This window comes from Scomber japonicus, chromosome 16, assembly GCF_027409825.1.
Source record: "Scomber japonicus isolate fScoJap1 chromosome 16, fScoJap1.pri, whole genome shotgun sequence".
NCBI lineage: Eukaryota > Metazoa > Chordata > Actinopteri > Scombriformes > Scombridae > Scomber > Scomber japonicus.
In genome coordinates this window covers 17,547,174-17,564,172 of record NC_070593.1, presented here as the reverse complement: position 1 = coordinate 17,564,172, position 16,999 = coordinate 17,547,174, and the positions used below count along the sequence as shown (strand labels likewise).

The following is a 16,999-nucleotide window of genomic DNA, read 5'->3' as shown; positions in this document are numbered from 1 at the left end:
AAAAAGTGAACACAGAGTAGTGTCTCTAGACAAAAACTTATCATGGACAAGTGAAAGTGAAATAGGAAGAACAGAGAATAAGGGTAAAACACACAGGGATAGATGGATTTGGTCTACCAGAAGCTGCCAGACAGGGAGGATAAGAGGTGCAAGAGGGATCTGGGACCATAAGCTTGACTAAGAGTGTTTTTTCATTTTGTAATCTGGATCACAACAGATCTTAAACATAAGGTCTGTTAATGCAAATGAATTACTAAAACAGCTACTGTAGCTCCTTGGTCACTATTTGCTCAATCCAAACCATCACATTTTCCCAGGTGGTCATTTTCAGTCATGTTCTCACAGGGTTTAGAAACAGTTTGCAAATTAACCAAACAAAACTTTGTAAACCAAATATTCCCTGCATGGCTGAGCTTATGGTGCCCTCTATGGGTGAAAGTGGAGCACAAAATTAGTAAATGTGTTGTAAAGGCATTGAGTCTAAAGCTCATTCAGCCTTCCTATGATATTGATAGCAAAACATCCAAAAATTAACCAAATATATAGTTCAACTTTAGGATTCAATTCAGTCAGTTTTGAAGACTCTACAAAAGGATCCTTCATTTTCCAAAGATATCCGTAAAGATCTGTGGCTCTTGAAAAATAATAGGAATGCAAACAGGAAGCTGGTAAGTGGTCTCCTTGAAGCCAGTTCTTAGCAGGATGAGAGAGTCTGAGAGTAACTGGACTCCTACCAAACACCTGAGACCACAGTTTTCAACCAAAGCCTAGTCCTCAGACACACTGCTTTAGATCAACATTACTGGAACCACATCACACAGCAGGAGGGCTGATCAGGAATAAAGTCAGGAAAGATGATCTGGCAATGATTGAGTTGAGCCATTTCAATAGAAGGATGGTGATTATAATGTTTAAAAAAAATCTACATGTTCTAACAGAAGATTTATTGAACTCTACCACTGGGTGTCATTATTGGGCTGAGGGACAAAGTAAACTACACTCCCACAGTTCAGTGAATAACAGTTGCAATATCTATAATAGTATAATACATGTTTAGGCATTAGGACATTATGAGCACAATCTTATGTTGTCCCAACATGATTCTTGACAATCCAAACTTCTGCTTTGTTCAGAAATTAATTTTTGAGTTATTTTGATGAATACTCTCAAAATCCTTTTCCTGTATCATGTATTTACAAGGAAACAATGGTGTAATAAATGAATGATTTTTAAATACACAACAGAATTAAATACCCTGAGGTATGGCCTGAAGGCACTGGAGTAGAGCAACACATTAAAACGAGTCCATCTTCTTAGCAAGCCATTCAATCAACAAAGCAAAGTCTGCCAGTGAGAGGCCGGTGACTGCAGACTTGAGGAGCCAGACTGACCACATATTGGGATACTGAAGAGATTTAGAGTGGCCCAACTCTTCAAAAACTTCTCCTTTTCCAGTTCGCTAGCCACACACACTGGGACCTAAAGCCAAATCATCGTGGAGGGGGAGAGCCGAGAGGTCTCGGTGTCTGCCACTCCGTACAGCTACATAGAAAGAAGGTGAAGGATGCCGTGTGAGCAATTGGTTCCAATTGACAGAGGATTGGTCATGGTCAGCCTTCTGAGTGGAAATCCACGTGAGAATGTACCATTTGGACCAGCAAGGGGCACAAGAGGCCAACAGCAGACAATGAGGGCACTCAGAGGAGTCTGGCTGCTGTGGAATAGTGGGGCACAATCTCCTCTGATTTAACCCTTCATCAGCTGGTTATTCATTCAACATAATACACTGAGGCGTTGCTTTTATAGTAAAAATGTAACAGAGTTATTATATGTACTTCGTCATAGTTCAGACATCTGAAACTTTTCAAATGATTTGACTATATTGTATTGACTATAAAGGGGAGTCTAACCTGACAATTGTGTAACAACAATAAAGATCAAAAACATACACTTAAAGTTCTACATTAATTGAGTTAAAGCACCTATGCAACCTCAAGAGGCGACCCAACAATTACCATCCTTGTGACTTTTTCACCAATTAGGCAGGTCCTGCAAGCTGAATGGGACCGGCTGCTTTAAAGTCTCTGAGGGTCAGTGCTCAATCACAGTCTGGTTGGAGAGGTTGAGAGTTCGAACTACCCACTAGTTGACAGGGCGGGGACGAGGTCAAAAGGGGTGGGTGTAAGTGATGGTGGTGGGAGAGGGGGAAGCTAGGACTCCTGCCAGCTCTAAAGAGGAGCCTTTTGTAGCCAAGACACTGGCCAGAGCAGTCTGGCCTTTCACAGCTCAGACACCCCTCTTCTCCAGGCCCACAACAGCTGATGACAAGGCCCCAGCTGCTAATTATCCGGCTGATGGAGAGTCACTGAAGTGGGACTGTCAGAGCGAGGGGTGGCCCTTGTGTCTGCAATGGGATAAATTTGAGGGGAGGGTGAAGGCTGGGGGATAATAGAGATTGGACTACAGGGGCAGGTATTCTTGTTGTAGCTATCCATTAACAAAACTCAAACTACTTCATTGAACTTTGTGCAGTGATCTGTGCTGAGTGAAGGCTAAATTATTCTAGTATTTTACAAGTGAATGTTAATAACATATTGGGGCCAACAGGACCACTTTGCCATCAGTTCTTGTTTTATCGCAAATTGCTGTGAAATCTACAAACCATTTAGAAAAAGACAACATTTTTAATCATTTGTGAGCTCTCCAGTAACAACGGAAAAGTCATAGAATAATTTCATGGGGTCAAATATCAGATCTGGACCACTGTATCATATTGGTTACAGCCTCTTTAGTCCCAAACTGTCCCAACTGCACTCCTCTTCATGCTACAGCATCATCTGTCCTGACGAGACTGGAGCAGTGCCTGTTGAATTCCATATGAAGTACTCTTTGGATTGAAGTTCTCGGGCTGAGGATATGACAGCAAGAAATACTTTCAGTTGCAGTAAATATGTATGCAGCAAACACTGCTTCAAATAATATTATATACTCACATGTTACAATCCGTGATTTGGCAGAGGAATAAACTTGCACTAAATGTTGATCCACACAGCATCCAGACAACGTCATGTCAGGCACTTTGAAATACAACTGTGAATATAATGTTACAATTGTTAAACACCTTACAATTTGGTTTCAAATTTTTGATGGTCAGGAGTAAGGAGATTTTAACAGGCTAATGCTTATTACCACTTCTACTGACTTACTTTAATGTAGGCTGTGAGGTCTGTGCAGAGGGGGTCAGTAGGTCCTGGTGCCGGCCCTGAAAAGCTGATCCTGCCTTCCATTGTTACTTCACGAGATTTAGGGAACTTTTGTCCTGAATATCAAGTGATGGGAAAAGTATTATTTTCTTTTTCAGATATTGAGCTGCAGTGATAGTGAATCTTTACAGTAAATCTGTGTTTTCACTCCATGGTATCAGCTCAGCTCATCTTTACTTGCTTTTGGTACCAGGTATTTTTCATTCCACTGCAGATAGTACCCCTTCAGTACTCTGGTATCAATTTAGGACCAGTTAAGGACGTTTAAGACATTTATTTGATGAAGTTAAAAGTAAAGTTAGGTTTTGTTGTCTGCTTCCCATCTCATTTTATTAATGACAAGAGAAAAATAGAGAGGTAGCCTGAGCAAAGCAGTCAATGAAAGAAATGAAACTTTTTTTGCATTATTTAACGGCAGCTGTTGTAAAATACAAATAGATAACTTTCTTAAAAAACAGATGCTGCAAGTGTTTTCATGTCACCTTTTGCCTTCTGCCTTGTCTGTCAAACACTTTGTAAACTCTGTTTTTAAAAAGGTGCTATATAAATAAAAGTTATTATTTTAATATCAGTTCGGCTTGCTTGGTATCTCAACGGTGGAGATAAGGTATTTGGTACCAGGTACTATTTATAGCATTTGCACAGTGGAAAACCAAAAGAAGTCAAGAAGAGTCAAGTGGAGTTGAGCTGTACCATGGGTTAAGTCTCTGGAGCACATTGCTTACCAAGGACCCACACCAGTAGGTTCTTCTCCTTTGAAACATCTAGTTGTCCAGAACTCACCTTCACATCCACAACACCCATTTGATCCCTGTACAGTCCACAAGCAAGTTTGTTAATGCAGACTTCAACTAAAATCATTTGTATTGAACTCTTTCATTAGTTCAGCCACTATAATTGGTTTTCCAAAAGAGATATCAACACAGAGCCAAGCGATGAAAGCAGATTTTACACAGGAGAACTGTTTAACTATACTGGATCATTACTAAAATTAGAGAGTTTTATCATCTCTGCCCCTGAAAACACCCAGGGGACAATGAATTAGTAATGTATTTCATGTGGGAACTCCAGAGTAGAACTGTCTATTAATTAAAAAAACATGTTAAAGGGTTTTTAAAACAACATTTAGATGACATTTGTACAAATTGTCTGAAAGGAGTGTTTCATCACAATTGCACATGATGAGTAAAGTTTGAGATTTGGAGGATAGGTTATTACTTGGCTGTCTGAGGCTTCATTTATTCAGATTAATGAGTTAATTGGTGTTTTGTCACGAGAGCAGTGCAGATACTTTGCAAAGAAAATTGCCCGTCGCTTTTCTTTCCAACTGAGAATGCAGGAAGGATGTGTTTCATATTACAATATCCAATGCAGAAGACCATGAAACATTTATTTTTACAATACTGTACTACTCTAATAACTGATGCTTTTAATGTTACTGTTCAATCATTTAAATCCTTTTTTAAAGTCACATAGCTTTACTTGATTGCTGCAAGAATAAATGTTTGTTCACTGGCTAGACTAGAACATCTGTCTATTCTGAGTTAGCAAAGAGATGCTTTTACCACCTTGAAAATTAGCATATATTTAGTAATGGTCATAATGACACACATATGCTCGCAACATTTCTCAATGTTGCAAGCATTTAAAGTGAACTGTTTATGTTCTCTTGTGATGTTTACCTGTTAAAGAAAGGCAGACGTGCTTCACAGTACTCAAAGCTATTCTTTACACTCTCATGAAGTTTGAGATTTACAGACAAACGAAGCTGGTTGTCTTCTTCCTTCAGCTGATATGACCCAAGGATGGGGGGAACAGGGACCTGATGAAGGAGTATTATGTTAACAGGAATCGCTGCAGATATTAAAACTTTTTAGTATCTGTGGTATGTTTTTACCTGAGATGTATAGCTGCATAATCTGAAAGGCTCCAGAGGAGGAGAGAATGGGAACTTGTACGGCCCAGAGAAAGCTGAGCCATCACAGTTATCAATGCTGCTGGCAGTCAGGATACTGGAGTCCAGTGAGGTGACACAGGGATGGACCAGGATGTCCTGCAGTGGAGAACCATTTGGTGGCAGAGTGAGGGTCACTGTCACATTTGGGAGTACTCCCTCCACTTCACACTGTTGACAGAAGAATAAAATAATTAGCAGAACAAAAGACAAATAATTATAAATCTACTTCCTTTACTTTACACTGTGCACTTACTTTGCATGTCACAGTGCCATACACATCCCACAGGTCCTGTCTACTCCGGTTACCATACTGCATGGAGCGTACTGTCTCTATCAGTGCTACGTTCACTACAGCCCGACCCCGGTGTAGCCCCGTCTTCCAGGCTGGCTGCTTCTGGTTCCCAGTAGGCATGGGTGCTGTATATGTAACTGGTGCCCCCAGTAGTGGCACATCCAGTGGTGTGCCCAGTGGACAAATCTGCAGGAGCATGGAGGGCAGTGTTGCCAGGCGAGAGGCCAGCCCCTCATTATCAGGCTTACTCCCAGATCCGAGGAGAAAAGTCTGTAAGCCTGCCAGGAGCGTGAGGCCCTGGGAAACTGACAGCAGGCTGGCCAGAGGTGGCCGTGGCTCAGCAGGGGCATCCACTAAAGGTAGGCAGGCTAGGATAAGAGACCCTTGAGAAATGGTCAATACTGGCCAAAGTAATCCCTTTCCAGGACCGTCCACACACAGCTCCAGAGCTGGTGACCGCTGGCGGTGAAGGCAATCATCTCTCAGTGCTACATATGACTTGTGTGAGTCTGAAAGCCCCAGCTCAGTGAGCAAGAGCTGCAGCACAGTGCTTTCTTCTGGGACTGCTACATAGGAGGAGCCAGCCAGGCTCTTTGCACGGTGCTCCACAGTAGAAAACCTCCTGTTGGGAGGGAGACACAAGACATTAGAAAACACATTATGTGCCAAGAAGTATGCTAGCAGATGTTTAATGGAATAATAACGCTGCTGCAGTCATCTACACTTACATAAACGGGAAGCATACTCATGAAAACAATCACAAGTCAATTACAAACCTTGAAAAGCGGATTGACACATTTTCTCCCTTCTCCTGAGAAATGATCCACAAAGCCCGCACACTCATTTGTCCGGCTGCACTTCAGTATCTCAATTTACGGAAAATTCTGTGTCTTACAACACATTAATATTCACATTTTGTCATGCATTCGTAACCCTGGCTGCTGCTGCGCTTCCTGCTGCCATCTCATGTGACCACCACCGATCAGCCGACACACGCGCATGCGCACTTGCAGGCAGCTATCCACCCTTCTCTCCCATACAGGAAGCTGGACTGCTAACCAGCTAACTGTCAACAAAGGGGCAAAACTGCTCGAAATCTAGAAAAATCTATGTGGGAGCCGGCGATTGAGCCGACTCTGAGCTCCATCGTCTAAATTGCATCTCACTACGCCGCCAGCTGATCATTGAACATGGCGACAACTGCACAGCTGTTCGAGGTAAAATGAGTCGATGATAGCTGTCAGGCTAGCTAGGCGGCTAACTATCAATAACGGTCCTGTTCTTGCTTCATTAATCGCCTGTGTGTAATTATTAATCAGTAGTGGCTCAAACAGCAGGGAATGTTTTTGCTTCATGTTATAAGACATGTGTAGTTTATCTGAGTCATTCAGGGAAAACGTCAATGTCAGTGTGCAGTAACGTCAACACAACTATAGTATTGCGTCCACATACTAAGCCTGTTCTTGTATCTTTATGGTATTTATTTATTAGCGGGTGTTTTGTTGATCTCTGCGTGTGTGTGTGTGTGTGTGTGTGTGTGTGTGTGTGTGTGTGTGTGTGTGTGTGTGTGTGTGTGTGTTTGTAATGATCAGGGCACAAAATTAGCACCAGCCATCAGCCAATTGCTGGTAAAATATGCAAATCGCGAGTAGATTTGCTTTACTCACCTGCCAAAAAAACCAATGGTAAACTATTGAGAGGCTGGTAAATGTTGAGCATGCACTAGCTATTTAGCCGGCGACAAAGAAAGTTAATTTTGCATCCTGGATGACCTTCACTACTATGGACTTCCTTTACCCACAGGAGCCCTTTGATGCTGATGAGTACATTGAAAGGTTGGCATGGAGGACTCCTGGAGGAGGCTCCAAAGGAGGAGCTGAAGCATTTGACCCTAAACGGTACAGTAGGAGCTTGTCATTAACCCACACACACACACACACACCCCTGATTATTAGGATAAACTGAAGAGCCAGAGTCCAGATCTCCAGGTTTCAACTTTAATGGCAAAGTGTAATGCCAACAGTGGGTCACCCAGCTCCTCAATAAATCAGTCTTTATCATGTTCATATGAAAAAAGTAAGATTTTTTTGTACCATCAAAATTGACAACAAACAGATAATATACTGCAAAAATACTCATATTAAATTAACTTTAGCTTCTGGTATAGGAATCACTTATTTGACAATGAAAAGCTTGGTTCTCATACACATTGTGTATTTTCCAAGTGAATATTACTTTTTTGATGTGCAATGCAGCTTTCAAACTAATTTAGTGTGAGTGTATTACAGCTGTTAAACTGTATAACAAGGCAACGTGTTTGCTATAATTTAATCTTGCTTTACCACCTGTACAATTCACCCCTCGTGTTTTTAAGTTTTTTTCTTTATTTGATCAAGTTATTCTAGTAAGCCAGAAAAATGTCGGCTCTTGCTCTCATGTCAACCTTGTATTTTCTTTTCTCTTACTGAAGCTGTTGTTTGTGCTTTGTGGGAACTGCTGATAGGGTCAAGAGCAACGATGTCCTCTTTCAATTCAACTTTTGACTTCATAAACCTAATATTCTTAAACTATCCAACACTTTTGAAGATACGTTTTCTAATTTTTTATTTACAGCTATCAGGATGAACTTGCTGAATACTGTTTGAGTGAAATAAAGTTGTGCATAGACTAAAATTGATCTCACTCTAATGAGGTTATTGAGGTGTTTTCTGATGGTTTGTTTGGAGGAAATAAGTATGTAACTCATGATGGTATTTGCAGTGTTTGTTGCTATGTTTACACTTGGGCACCAAGTTATTTCTTGTAAGCAGAAATGCCATAACAGTTTAACTATACTGTAGATCCACCCTGCCTTATCTACTTCCTCCACAAAACTGTTTCCACCACCTCCTCGGAAGCTCTTAGTGAGGAGTCGGAGACAACATATCTTTGGAGGCCACCATACTGTGAGTCACCAGCGAGGGAATGAGTGTCTATTGGGAAGGGCTGGGAGATGTCTTTAAGCTCTAGCCAGTGCTGAGGGAATTAGTCAAGAGATTATACACTCATCAGTTTGGGATGTTTCCTACTCTCTGAAATGTGCTGCTGACTTAGAACATTTGCTCTGCAGTCCTGATGGCACTTAAAATGCAGCTGACGAAGCTGCTAGTTTTCAGAGCTTCTTAAGTCTGGGGACCCAGGAATTAAGCATCCGGCACTATTCTGTAACTATTAACTACTGTATAACTGTGAGGTCAGTGGGACAGGCTTAACCTTGTGGTACTCAGTTACTCCAGCATTTTTTATGTTTTACCTGTTGTATGTTGCAGATTGTTGTTATTATATAGACCAGTGTGTTCTACAGTTCTGCATCTACATACCTTTTTTCCGCTGTGATAGGTTGTTGGAAGAGTTTGAGAACCACATAGAAGAACTGAAGCAACTAGATGAGAAGATCCAGCGGCGGGTGGAGAAACTCGAACATCAGTGTCATCGTGAGGCCAAGGAATTTGCCCATAAAGTGCAAGACTTGCAGAGGAGCAACCAGGTGCGTTGTATGGTCATACCCACCCAAAGACCCTCAAAAGGAATCTTTATTAATCACATTACACAAATTCTTGACATTGCCTTTGTTCTTTATCAATTCAGGTGGCCTTTCAGCATTTCCAGGAGCTCGATGAGCATATCAGCTATGTGGCAACCAAGGTTTGTCACCTTGGCGACCAGCTGGAGGGGGTGAACACACCTAGGCAGAGGGCCGTGGAAGCTCAGCGCTTGATGACCTACTTCAACGAGTTCTTGGACGGAGATCTACGCAGTGATGTCTTCAATAACCCGGATAAGGTGAGCACACTCCACATTTTCCCTTCATTCACTTCTGTGTGTGTGTGTGTGTGTGTGTGTGTGTGTGTGTGTGTGTGTGTGTGTGTGTGTGTGTGTGTGAGACCACTGACAAGGACCCTAGCTGTGATATTGCTGGAGGTGAGAATGAACAGGATTATGAGGTAAACCATCCATATTAATTTGTCAAGTTTATCCCTTTAGTTGCATCCCTCGGCTAATTTGGATTAATAAACTGTCATTTGCTGTCTGACAATAGCCGGCTGATTGACTAGCATGGATGTCAACATGCTCATGTCAACCCTAATTGCATTTACAGTATGTTGTCTGGGAGGGAGAATTTGGTTGGTCCTCAGCTTTGTGTTGCATTACAACAGGAAAGAGCTTGTGGCATGATGGTACATGCAAGGGAGGTGATAACATGCATGCGAGGAGATGAAATGCCCATTTAACTGAGCTCCCTGCCTACAAAGAGGCCGTGATGATGTTCAAGGAATGATGAAAGTTTGATTTTGCAGTTTTGTAAGTACAGTCGCAGATTGGGATGCTTTAGATTAATTCCTGTTAGTGGGAACATCATTAGTAGATGCAGAGCAGTGAGTCTTGGGGTCAATCCCAGAGACAGGAGCTGGAGATGGAGCTAGTTTTCTGGAGAGGCATGCAGAAATATATGGCCAGATTCCTTTTCCTGAGCATACCTCCAGACGAGGGGGAAAGAGGAAAGCTGCAAGTGAATAGCTGAAGGGGGATGGCTTTGCTAATCCTTCTGAAAGGGAGGGCTGGGCCGCCAGCGTGGAGACAAGTGCTGCTAAACCCTGACTGCAGGGAGACGGCTACATTACTTACATGGGATTTAGCTAATCTTAGCTGGGGGACAGATACTTAGAAAACCTTCGCCGAGCAGAAAGGCTGGATCCTCCTCACGGGAGCAGAGTAATGATGTTAGCTGAGGCAGGCATCTGCGGGAACAGAGGAGTTGCGGACGGCGGGCCTTTCGTAGGTCTGGGGTTTTTTCAGCCAGCGTGTATGTCAGGAGGGGGGGGTGGGGGGTGGGGGGGTTGGGGGGTTCTCGACAGGGCCCCCTTTTTTTAGACAGATATCCCTGGCCGGACAGATTATTGAAGGCGATTTAGACTCCTGTGGGATTACAGCCCATTCAGAAAAGGCATTCCAATAAAGAGTTGGATGTGCTGCTAAGTCAGGACTGCTGCTGCTGCTGTTGCTGCTGCCGATGCCCAGGTGAGCACAGCCTGTCTGTTATCAGCCCCATGTTCAACACAGGGAGGTGGAGGAGGGCTACTTTAAGGTGATGATCCCCCAAGTGGAGACACTGCCGGCGGCCTGCCCACTTTCTGTCTGGATGTCCACCTCTCATGGCCCTGTCATGCTCTCTCTTTTTCCCTCTTTTGATCTCTCTCTCTCTCTCTCTCTCTCTCTCTCTCTCTCTCTCTCTCTCTCTCTCTCTCTCTCTCTCTCACTCACTCTCTCACTCTCTCACACTTACTCTCTCTCCCTCTCTCTCTCCTTCAGATTAAGGAGGCAGCTGATATCATTCAGAAGCTGCATCTCATTGCCCAGGAGCTGCCATTCGACAGGTGAGTCAGGCATCCTGGAGGCAGCTTTAGACAAGAGCACTGACAAACAAGGGGAAGGTGGTGTATTAGTGATGTAGAATATTTCTCACAGTGTAAGCCTATCAAAGAACATACCAGGCATTTGAAGTCAGTATATTACCAGATTTGTAGAAATTAAACACATTTACGTTGAATTTCAAGCGATATCATGAGTAATTGTCTCTTTGATGGTTAATTGTTATTATTGTCTCTGACAGATTTGCGGATGTCAAAGCAAAAATTGCAAGTAAGTTAGTGACTAAACTCATCATCTACGATAACCTGTACTATATAGTCCCCAATACAAATAACAGTTGGCTACAAATGACAACATTATTCTGTGTGTTTGCAGGTAAGTACCATGACCTGGAGCGGCAGTTAATCCAGGAGTTTACTGCTGCCCAGCGCAGGGGTGAGATTGGACGTATGCGGGAGGTGGCAGCAGTTCTATTACATTTCAAGGTAGCGGAAAATAGTCAAGTTTGATGTGTATGTTAAATCTAGTCTTTAGTTTGTATTTAGTTGTGTGATATTTAGTCGAAGTTCAATATCAATGAAGTTTTCCTTTGTCTTCAAATGCTCGATTGAATCTGTTCTTTGAATAAATGTTGGCAGAAAAATAACACCTTTGTAACCTCTTTGTAAAAGGGATATGCACACTGTGTGGACGTCTACATCAAGCAGTGTCAAGAAGTACGTGTATTAAAACTCTTTATACATAATGTCACACTTATTTTTAATAAGACAGTGTCGCCTTTACATTCTGGCTTAACCCTTCCTCTGTCTTTGTAGGGGGCCTACCTTAGGAATGATGTGTTTGAGGACACAGCAGTCCTCTGCCAGAGGGTCAACAAACAGGTGGGCGAAGTCTTCAGCAGCCCAGAGACTGTTATGGCCAAACTCATCCAGAACATCTTTGAAAACAAATTACAGGTATTTCTATTGTCTCCTATTTGTTCAGGCTTATTAAGACCAGCTGCAGCTGTCAGGTTATATATTTGACTGACTTTATGTTTGCAGGCGCATGTAAGGGAAAAACTGGATGAGACTCGACACTCTGATGTGGAGCAGTACCTCAAGAACCTGTATGACCTTTACACCAGGTAATTAATTAGCTTGTTCACTTTTTTTTTACTTTATGAATACACAGAACGACTTACCCTTACATTTTGTGTGTGTTGTGACTTCTCCAGGACCACAGCGTTGGCCACCAAGCTGACAGAGTTTAATCTGGGCTCAGACAAGCATACCTTCCTGTCCAAGCTGATAAAGAGCATCTTCTCCTCCTACCTGGAAAGTTACATTGACATGGAGAGGGAATACCTTCGCACTCGAGGCGCTATGATTCTCCAGCGCTACTATGACTCCAAGAACCACCAGAAACGTCCAATTGGCACTGGCAGGTCAGATTGTAGCGCTTCTTCTGTTTTGGATTATTTGAACACATGTTATACACAAAGATAACATGTAGTACAAACCATCTTTATCTATGTCTTTCTACAGTATCCAAGAGCTGAAGGAGCGGATCAGACAGCGCACCAACCTTCCCCTGGGCCCCATGATTGACACCCATGGGGAGACCTTTCTGTCCCCAGAGCTGGTTGTCAACCTGCTGCAGGAGACACGTCATGCCTTTGAGAGGTGCCACAGGGTGAGCCTACTGTGCTTTCTGTAGCCTGAAGGGGCGTATAGTTATGTCAGCTACAAATAGAGGGCTGAATGAGTTAAACATGTTCTCTACCTTTGTGTTTGGGTTGTCAAAGCTTTCAGATCCCTCTGACCTGCCCAAGAATGCCTTCTCAATCTTCCTGCTGCTGGTTGAACATCTTTGTGTGGAGCACATTGACTACGCCTTGGAGATTGGTCTCTCAGGTATATTCATTCTGCTCATTGACTTCTCTTCTCTCTCTCTCTCTCCTGTGTGTTGATCTAACCTTGGAGACTTACTTTATCAATCATGTTGATTTATCTTTTTATCCTTTCATCTACAGCAATTCCCTCATCAGATGCCAAGAATGCCAACCTGTACTTCCTTGATGTGGTTCAGCAGGCAAACTCTATCTTTCACTTGTTTGACAAGCAGTTCAATGACCAGCTCATGCCTCTAATAAGGTAAGTTAAAGGTCAAAATCCTCCATATTCCATGATATTCAGTTATGGAATAACTTCATTTTCAGATCAAAGGGAGACCTCTGAATTGACCTTTTTTAAATCTGTGTCTCCAGCTCATCCCCAAAGTTAGCAGAGTGCTTGCACAAGAAGAAAGAGGTGATTGAACAGATGGAAGTGAAACTGGACACAGGAATCGACAGGTCAGTATGTTGGTAAAAAAATAAACTACTCTTACATGTGATGTGTTTTATCATTTCTACTGTGTGCAAACAAAATGGAACAATAAATGTTCATTAAAACAAGACTTTCTCTAATGTGTGTCTTTTCTATCACACTCAGAACACTAAATTGCATGGTGGGGCAAATGAAGCACATCTTGGCAACAGAGCAGAAGAAGACTGATTTCAGGCCTGAGGACGAGAACAACGTCATGATCCAGTACACTACAGTAAGAGATACAGCCTCTACCGCTGAGCTCACATGCAAAACATACAAATCTGCAGACGCCACTAGGAAATCACTCGCTTGTTCTTTAGTTTTTGTTGTTTTTATGCCTCTGTACAGGTGGCAGCTATGGCCGTAGGCATTATGTTTCCAGGTTGTCTGTCTGTCTCACACTTTATCTCAGGAACACCTTGAGGGAGTTTCTTCAGATTAAGCACAAACATCCTATTTGACTTAAGGATGAACTGATCAGAATTTGGTGGTCAAAGGTCAAGGTCACCGTGACATCACAAAACACATTTTTGGCCATAACTCAATAATTCGTACACTAATTATGTTTCACACAAACGTCTATTAAGATCAAATGATGAAGCGATTACAGTTTATTATATAAGGTCAAAGGTCAACTTCACTGTGAGATCACATTGTTCAGCTAAAACACTGTTCTGGCAGTTATTCAACTTCATAACTCAGGAAGAAGAGGAGATTGTGAACATATTTCACTTTTGGTCAGTTACTGAATTGGTGACGCTAATCTCGGGTGTCCACTTTGAAACTATGATGATTGTATAGATCTTCTGTGCTGCCAGGTTGAAGATGTGTGTGAAGCATCCATGTTTTAGAATTTGTAGTTTCTTTGCATCAACATCCATATCTGAAGCATTGTCTCACATTGTTGGCCATTTGTTGACTACAACTTTGTGTTCAGAATTAGCTTTATTGGCCAAGCATGTGAACATATACAAGGAAAGTACACTTAGCTTTTAATTAAATTCCCTCAAAGTCTTTACTACAAATGTAATATGACTGTGGATGGGTGTGCATATAAAGAGTAACTTGGCTGGCTGGTGGATGCATATAACTGCAAGAATGAATCTAATTTCCGTGTTTCCCTCATCTGACAGGCCTGCTCCAAGGTTTGCGCCTACGTCAGTCGGCAGGTGGAGCACGTGCGGAAGTCTATGGATGGGAAAAATGTGGATACAGTGCTGACGGAGTTGGGCGTTCGTTTCCACCGACTCATCCACGAGCACCTACAGCAGTACAGCTACAGCTCAATGGGAGGCATGCTGGCCATCTGCGACGTGGCTGAATACCGACGATGCGCCAAGGACTTCAGGGTGAGAGGGGGGCATAGGTCCAGGATACACTGGTCACAGGGCAAAACATGGCTCTGCCTGCAAAGGCTCTGCCTGTGATTTTATTAAATAAACTGGTCAGGTGAATGCTAATCCTTTTTGTAACCATTCATTGCATACTTGAGGGGCTGCACCTAAGTATTTTGTCACAATTGTAAATGTGACAGAAAAAAGGAAAAACATGTATCGCCCAGAGCTTTAGGTGTCGTCATCCTACTTTATCACAGCAGTTTTTTAAGACTTAAAGGGAATTAATTCATAATGTTATGATAAGAAAGAAAATCTTGCATATTGGCATATTGGAGAAGCTGGAACTTACATTTCCTTTTTACATTTTTACTTTAAAAGTGATCCATTTTTTGTTTGACTGACCAAACAGTTAATCAACTAATATGTTCAGCAATTAATAGAAGTGTGAATAGACTGATGAAAGAGATATGATGAAGATAGTTTTTCAACAATGGAGTGATATGGATATTAAATATAGCAGGGTGCACTTAAAAATGCAGGTTTTCCTTCAAAATGTGTGATTTATCATGTGCAGTGTTTGTCATGAGGGGCTTCTATACATGCTGGTAGTGTTTACTTTACAAGGTGTAAATGTTTTTGTACCTCTGTTGTTCAGGTCCCTCTGGTGCTGCAGCTCTTCGACACACTCCACGCCCTCTGTAACCTCCTGGTCGTTGCCCCTGACAACCTTAAACAGGTCTGTTCAGGTGAGCAGCTCACCAATCTGGACCGGAACCTCCTGCATGCCTTTGTCCAGCTCAGAGTGGACTATCGTTCAGCCAGATTGGGCCGACACTTCAGTTAATGACTGATTCAACACCTGGCTGCTCTCCGTCCAGTAACGCAGTTCCCCCTTTCCCTCCTCCCTAAATGCTTTCATAAGATGATGCACCTTGGAGATGGCCACCCTGCTTCATTCAGAGAATGCATCAGTCTGGCCCCAGCATACAGACTTTCCTGGGCCTGCTTTGTACATCATGGACATAAAGGCCAGTGCTCTTTGAATGTGGGAAATGTGCAGTTTACCTTTTTCTTTCCTCAATATTGATTTCTCCAAGCTGAAGAAGTTTAAATGTGTATTGACTTAAGATTTAATTTGTTTTTAAATACTAATCTATCACCAATATACATGGCTAAGATTTCAGACATAAGTAGATGGACAACATTGATTTCAGTGCTTATGTAAGAAAAAAAACATTTTTTTTGATTGTGCCAAATATATCAATTCTGTGGCTGCACAGGAATATACCCTAAAGCTGCTGTAAAGGGAGACTGTCAACAATCACACTGTAAAGTCAGACATCAGGTCAGCAGTAGCACTGTATTGGGAACAGCTACCCCTTTATAATGAACTGTAGAGGACCCAATAGAGACAGCCTGACCAAGCATGAGATAGAGCTCTGTCTGGATAAGAGAGACACATGACCACCTCTAACCTTTGACCTCTGACAACAAAGTAGAGGTCAAGAGACCATCGCAGAGAAGTGTGATCCAAGCTATAAACAGGTCTGAGAACCTTTCTGGATATTTGGGTGGTCCCTCTTAGGCTCAGATGAGTGGTGTGATGGGTCAGTGAATATGTGTCACTGTAATTGCACAGATCAACACTTGCTCATCCAGCGACGCACACAGTCCAAAGACATTGTTGGCTGGATCCGCTGTGTTTCTGGGTCAGGGGACATCAAAATGTTGACCTCTACTGATTAAGGAAACAAACTAGTAGGGACTTCTTCACACAGGGCTTATTGGAGGTTCATAGTCAGTGTTTTCTGCTCTTAAGGCAGAAGATAGATCTTGTTCCTGATGCCTGAAAATGTCTGCTACGCAAAGCTGCTCCCACTGTACTGCTGTTGTGACTCATTAAAAAGATGTTGCATTTTATCATTGTCCCTTCTATGAATATCTTTCAGCTGTGAATCAAAAGTTAGGCCAGTTCTCTCTGTGAATGTCACTTTCAAAGTGAGATGAAACAGTCTTCCTTTCTATAGAAGTCATCAAGTATTCATGGGAATTCTTGCCACCAGAGTAAAGTTCTTTCTTAGACTTCAGGAAGTGAGCAGAGCCAGAGGGGATTAGATATCTAGGAGTTGATGAATTGTGTGCAGTAGTCATGGACTGGGGAGAGCCGGGGAGATAGAGACGCCTGAGAGCTCAGTTCCAGCTCCGGCTGGTTAGTGTTGTGTAGAAGGTACACACAGTGCTGTGCAAGTTCAAACAACATAATTAATTAGGCTAATATTAATATTATCAATGCCACATAAATTCAATTCTCTCAGCCCTAATCACAACTGGATAGCTTGTAAAAATTATTTTGTTAGGCCCTGATGCAAACAGTGGGTCTTTTCCAAACA

At 42.4% G+C, this 16,999-nt stretch overlaps 2 protein-coding genes across 2 annotated transcripts; one reads left to right on the top strand and one right to left on the bottom strand.

The window, feature by feature from the left end:
• Positions 1 to 1,214: 1,214 nt before the first annotated feature.
• ap5m1 (adaptor related protein complex 5 subunit mu 1) lies at positions 1,215 to 6,463 on the bottom strand. The gene is made up of 8 exons (XM_053335566.1): positions 6,289 to 6,463; positions 5,474 to 6,134; positions 5,161 to 5,388; positions 4,946 to 5,085; positions 3,989 to 4,074; positions 3,207 to 3,319; positions 2,994 to 3,090; positions 1,215 to 2,908 (listed from the first exon to the last, which is right to left on the bottom strand). The coding sequence occupies exons 1-8, from the start codon at positions 6,354 to 6,356 to the stop codon at positions 2,826 to 2,828; spliced, it is 1,476 nt and encodes a 491-aa protein (XP_053191541.1). The 5' UTR covers positions 6,357 to 6,463; the 3' UTR covers positions 1,215 to 2,825.
• A 101-nt stretch (positions 6,464 to 6,564) lies between these two features.
• exoc5 (exocyst complex component 5) lies at positions 6,565 to 16,529 on the top strand. The gene is made up of 18 exons (XM_053336035.1): positions 6,565 to 6,729; positions 7,316 to 7,410; positions 8,891 to 9,038; positions 9,140 to 9,334; positions 10,862 to 10,926; positions 11,163 to 11,191; positions 11,297 to 11,406; positions 11,593 to 11,637; positions 11,737 to 11,877; positions 11,965 to 12,047; positions 12,138 to 12,347; positions 12,448 to 12,595; positions 12,708 to 12,816; positions 12,936 to 13,056; positions 13,170 to 13,256; positions 13,396 to 13,504; positions 14,406 to 14,621; positions 15,265 to 16,529. Exons 1-18 carry the CDS (start codon positions 6,703 to 6,705, stop codon positions 15,451 to 15,453), a joined length of 2,127 nt encoding a protein of 708 aa, XP_053192010.1. The 5' UTR covers positions 6,565 to 6,702; the 3' UTR covers positions 15,454 to 16,529.
• The last annotated feature ends 470 nt before the right edge of the window (positions 16,530 to 16,999 follow it).

Excerpts from the sequence above, each read along its gene's own strand:
- exoc5 (XM_053336035.1), top strand. The coding sequence starts at position 6,703 with ATGGCGACAACTGCACAGCTGTTCGAG. Across the intron at positions 11,407-11,592 it reads CAGTTCTATTACATTTCAAG|GGATATGCACACTGTGTGGA; the intron begins GTAGCGGAAAAT and ends TCTTTGTAAAAG. Across the intron at positions 12,048-12,137 it reads CTGTATGACCTTTACACCAG|GACCACAGCGTTGGCCACCA; the intron begins GTAATTAATTAG and ends TGACTTCTCCAG.
- ap5m1 (XM_053335566.1), bottom strand. The coding sequence starts at position 6,356 with ATGAGTGTGCGGGCTTTGTGGATCATTTCTCAGGAGAAGGGAGAAAAT. Across the intron at positions 3,091-3,206 it reads ACCTCACAGCCTACATTAAA|TTGTATTTCAAAGTGCCTGA; the intron begins GTAAGTCAGTAG and ends TTATATTCACAG. Across the intron at positions 2,909-2,993 it reads CAAATCACGGATTGTAACAT|CCCGAGAACTTCAATCCAAA; the intron begins GTGAGTATATAA and ends TCATATCCTCAG.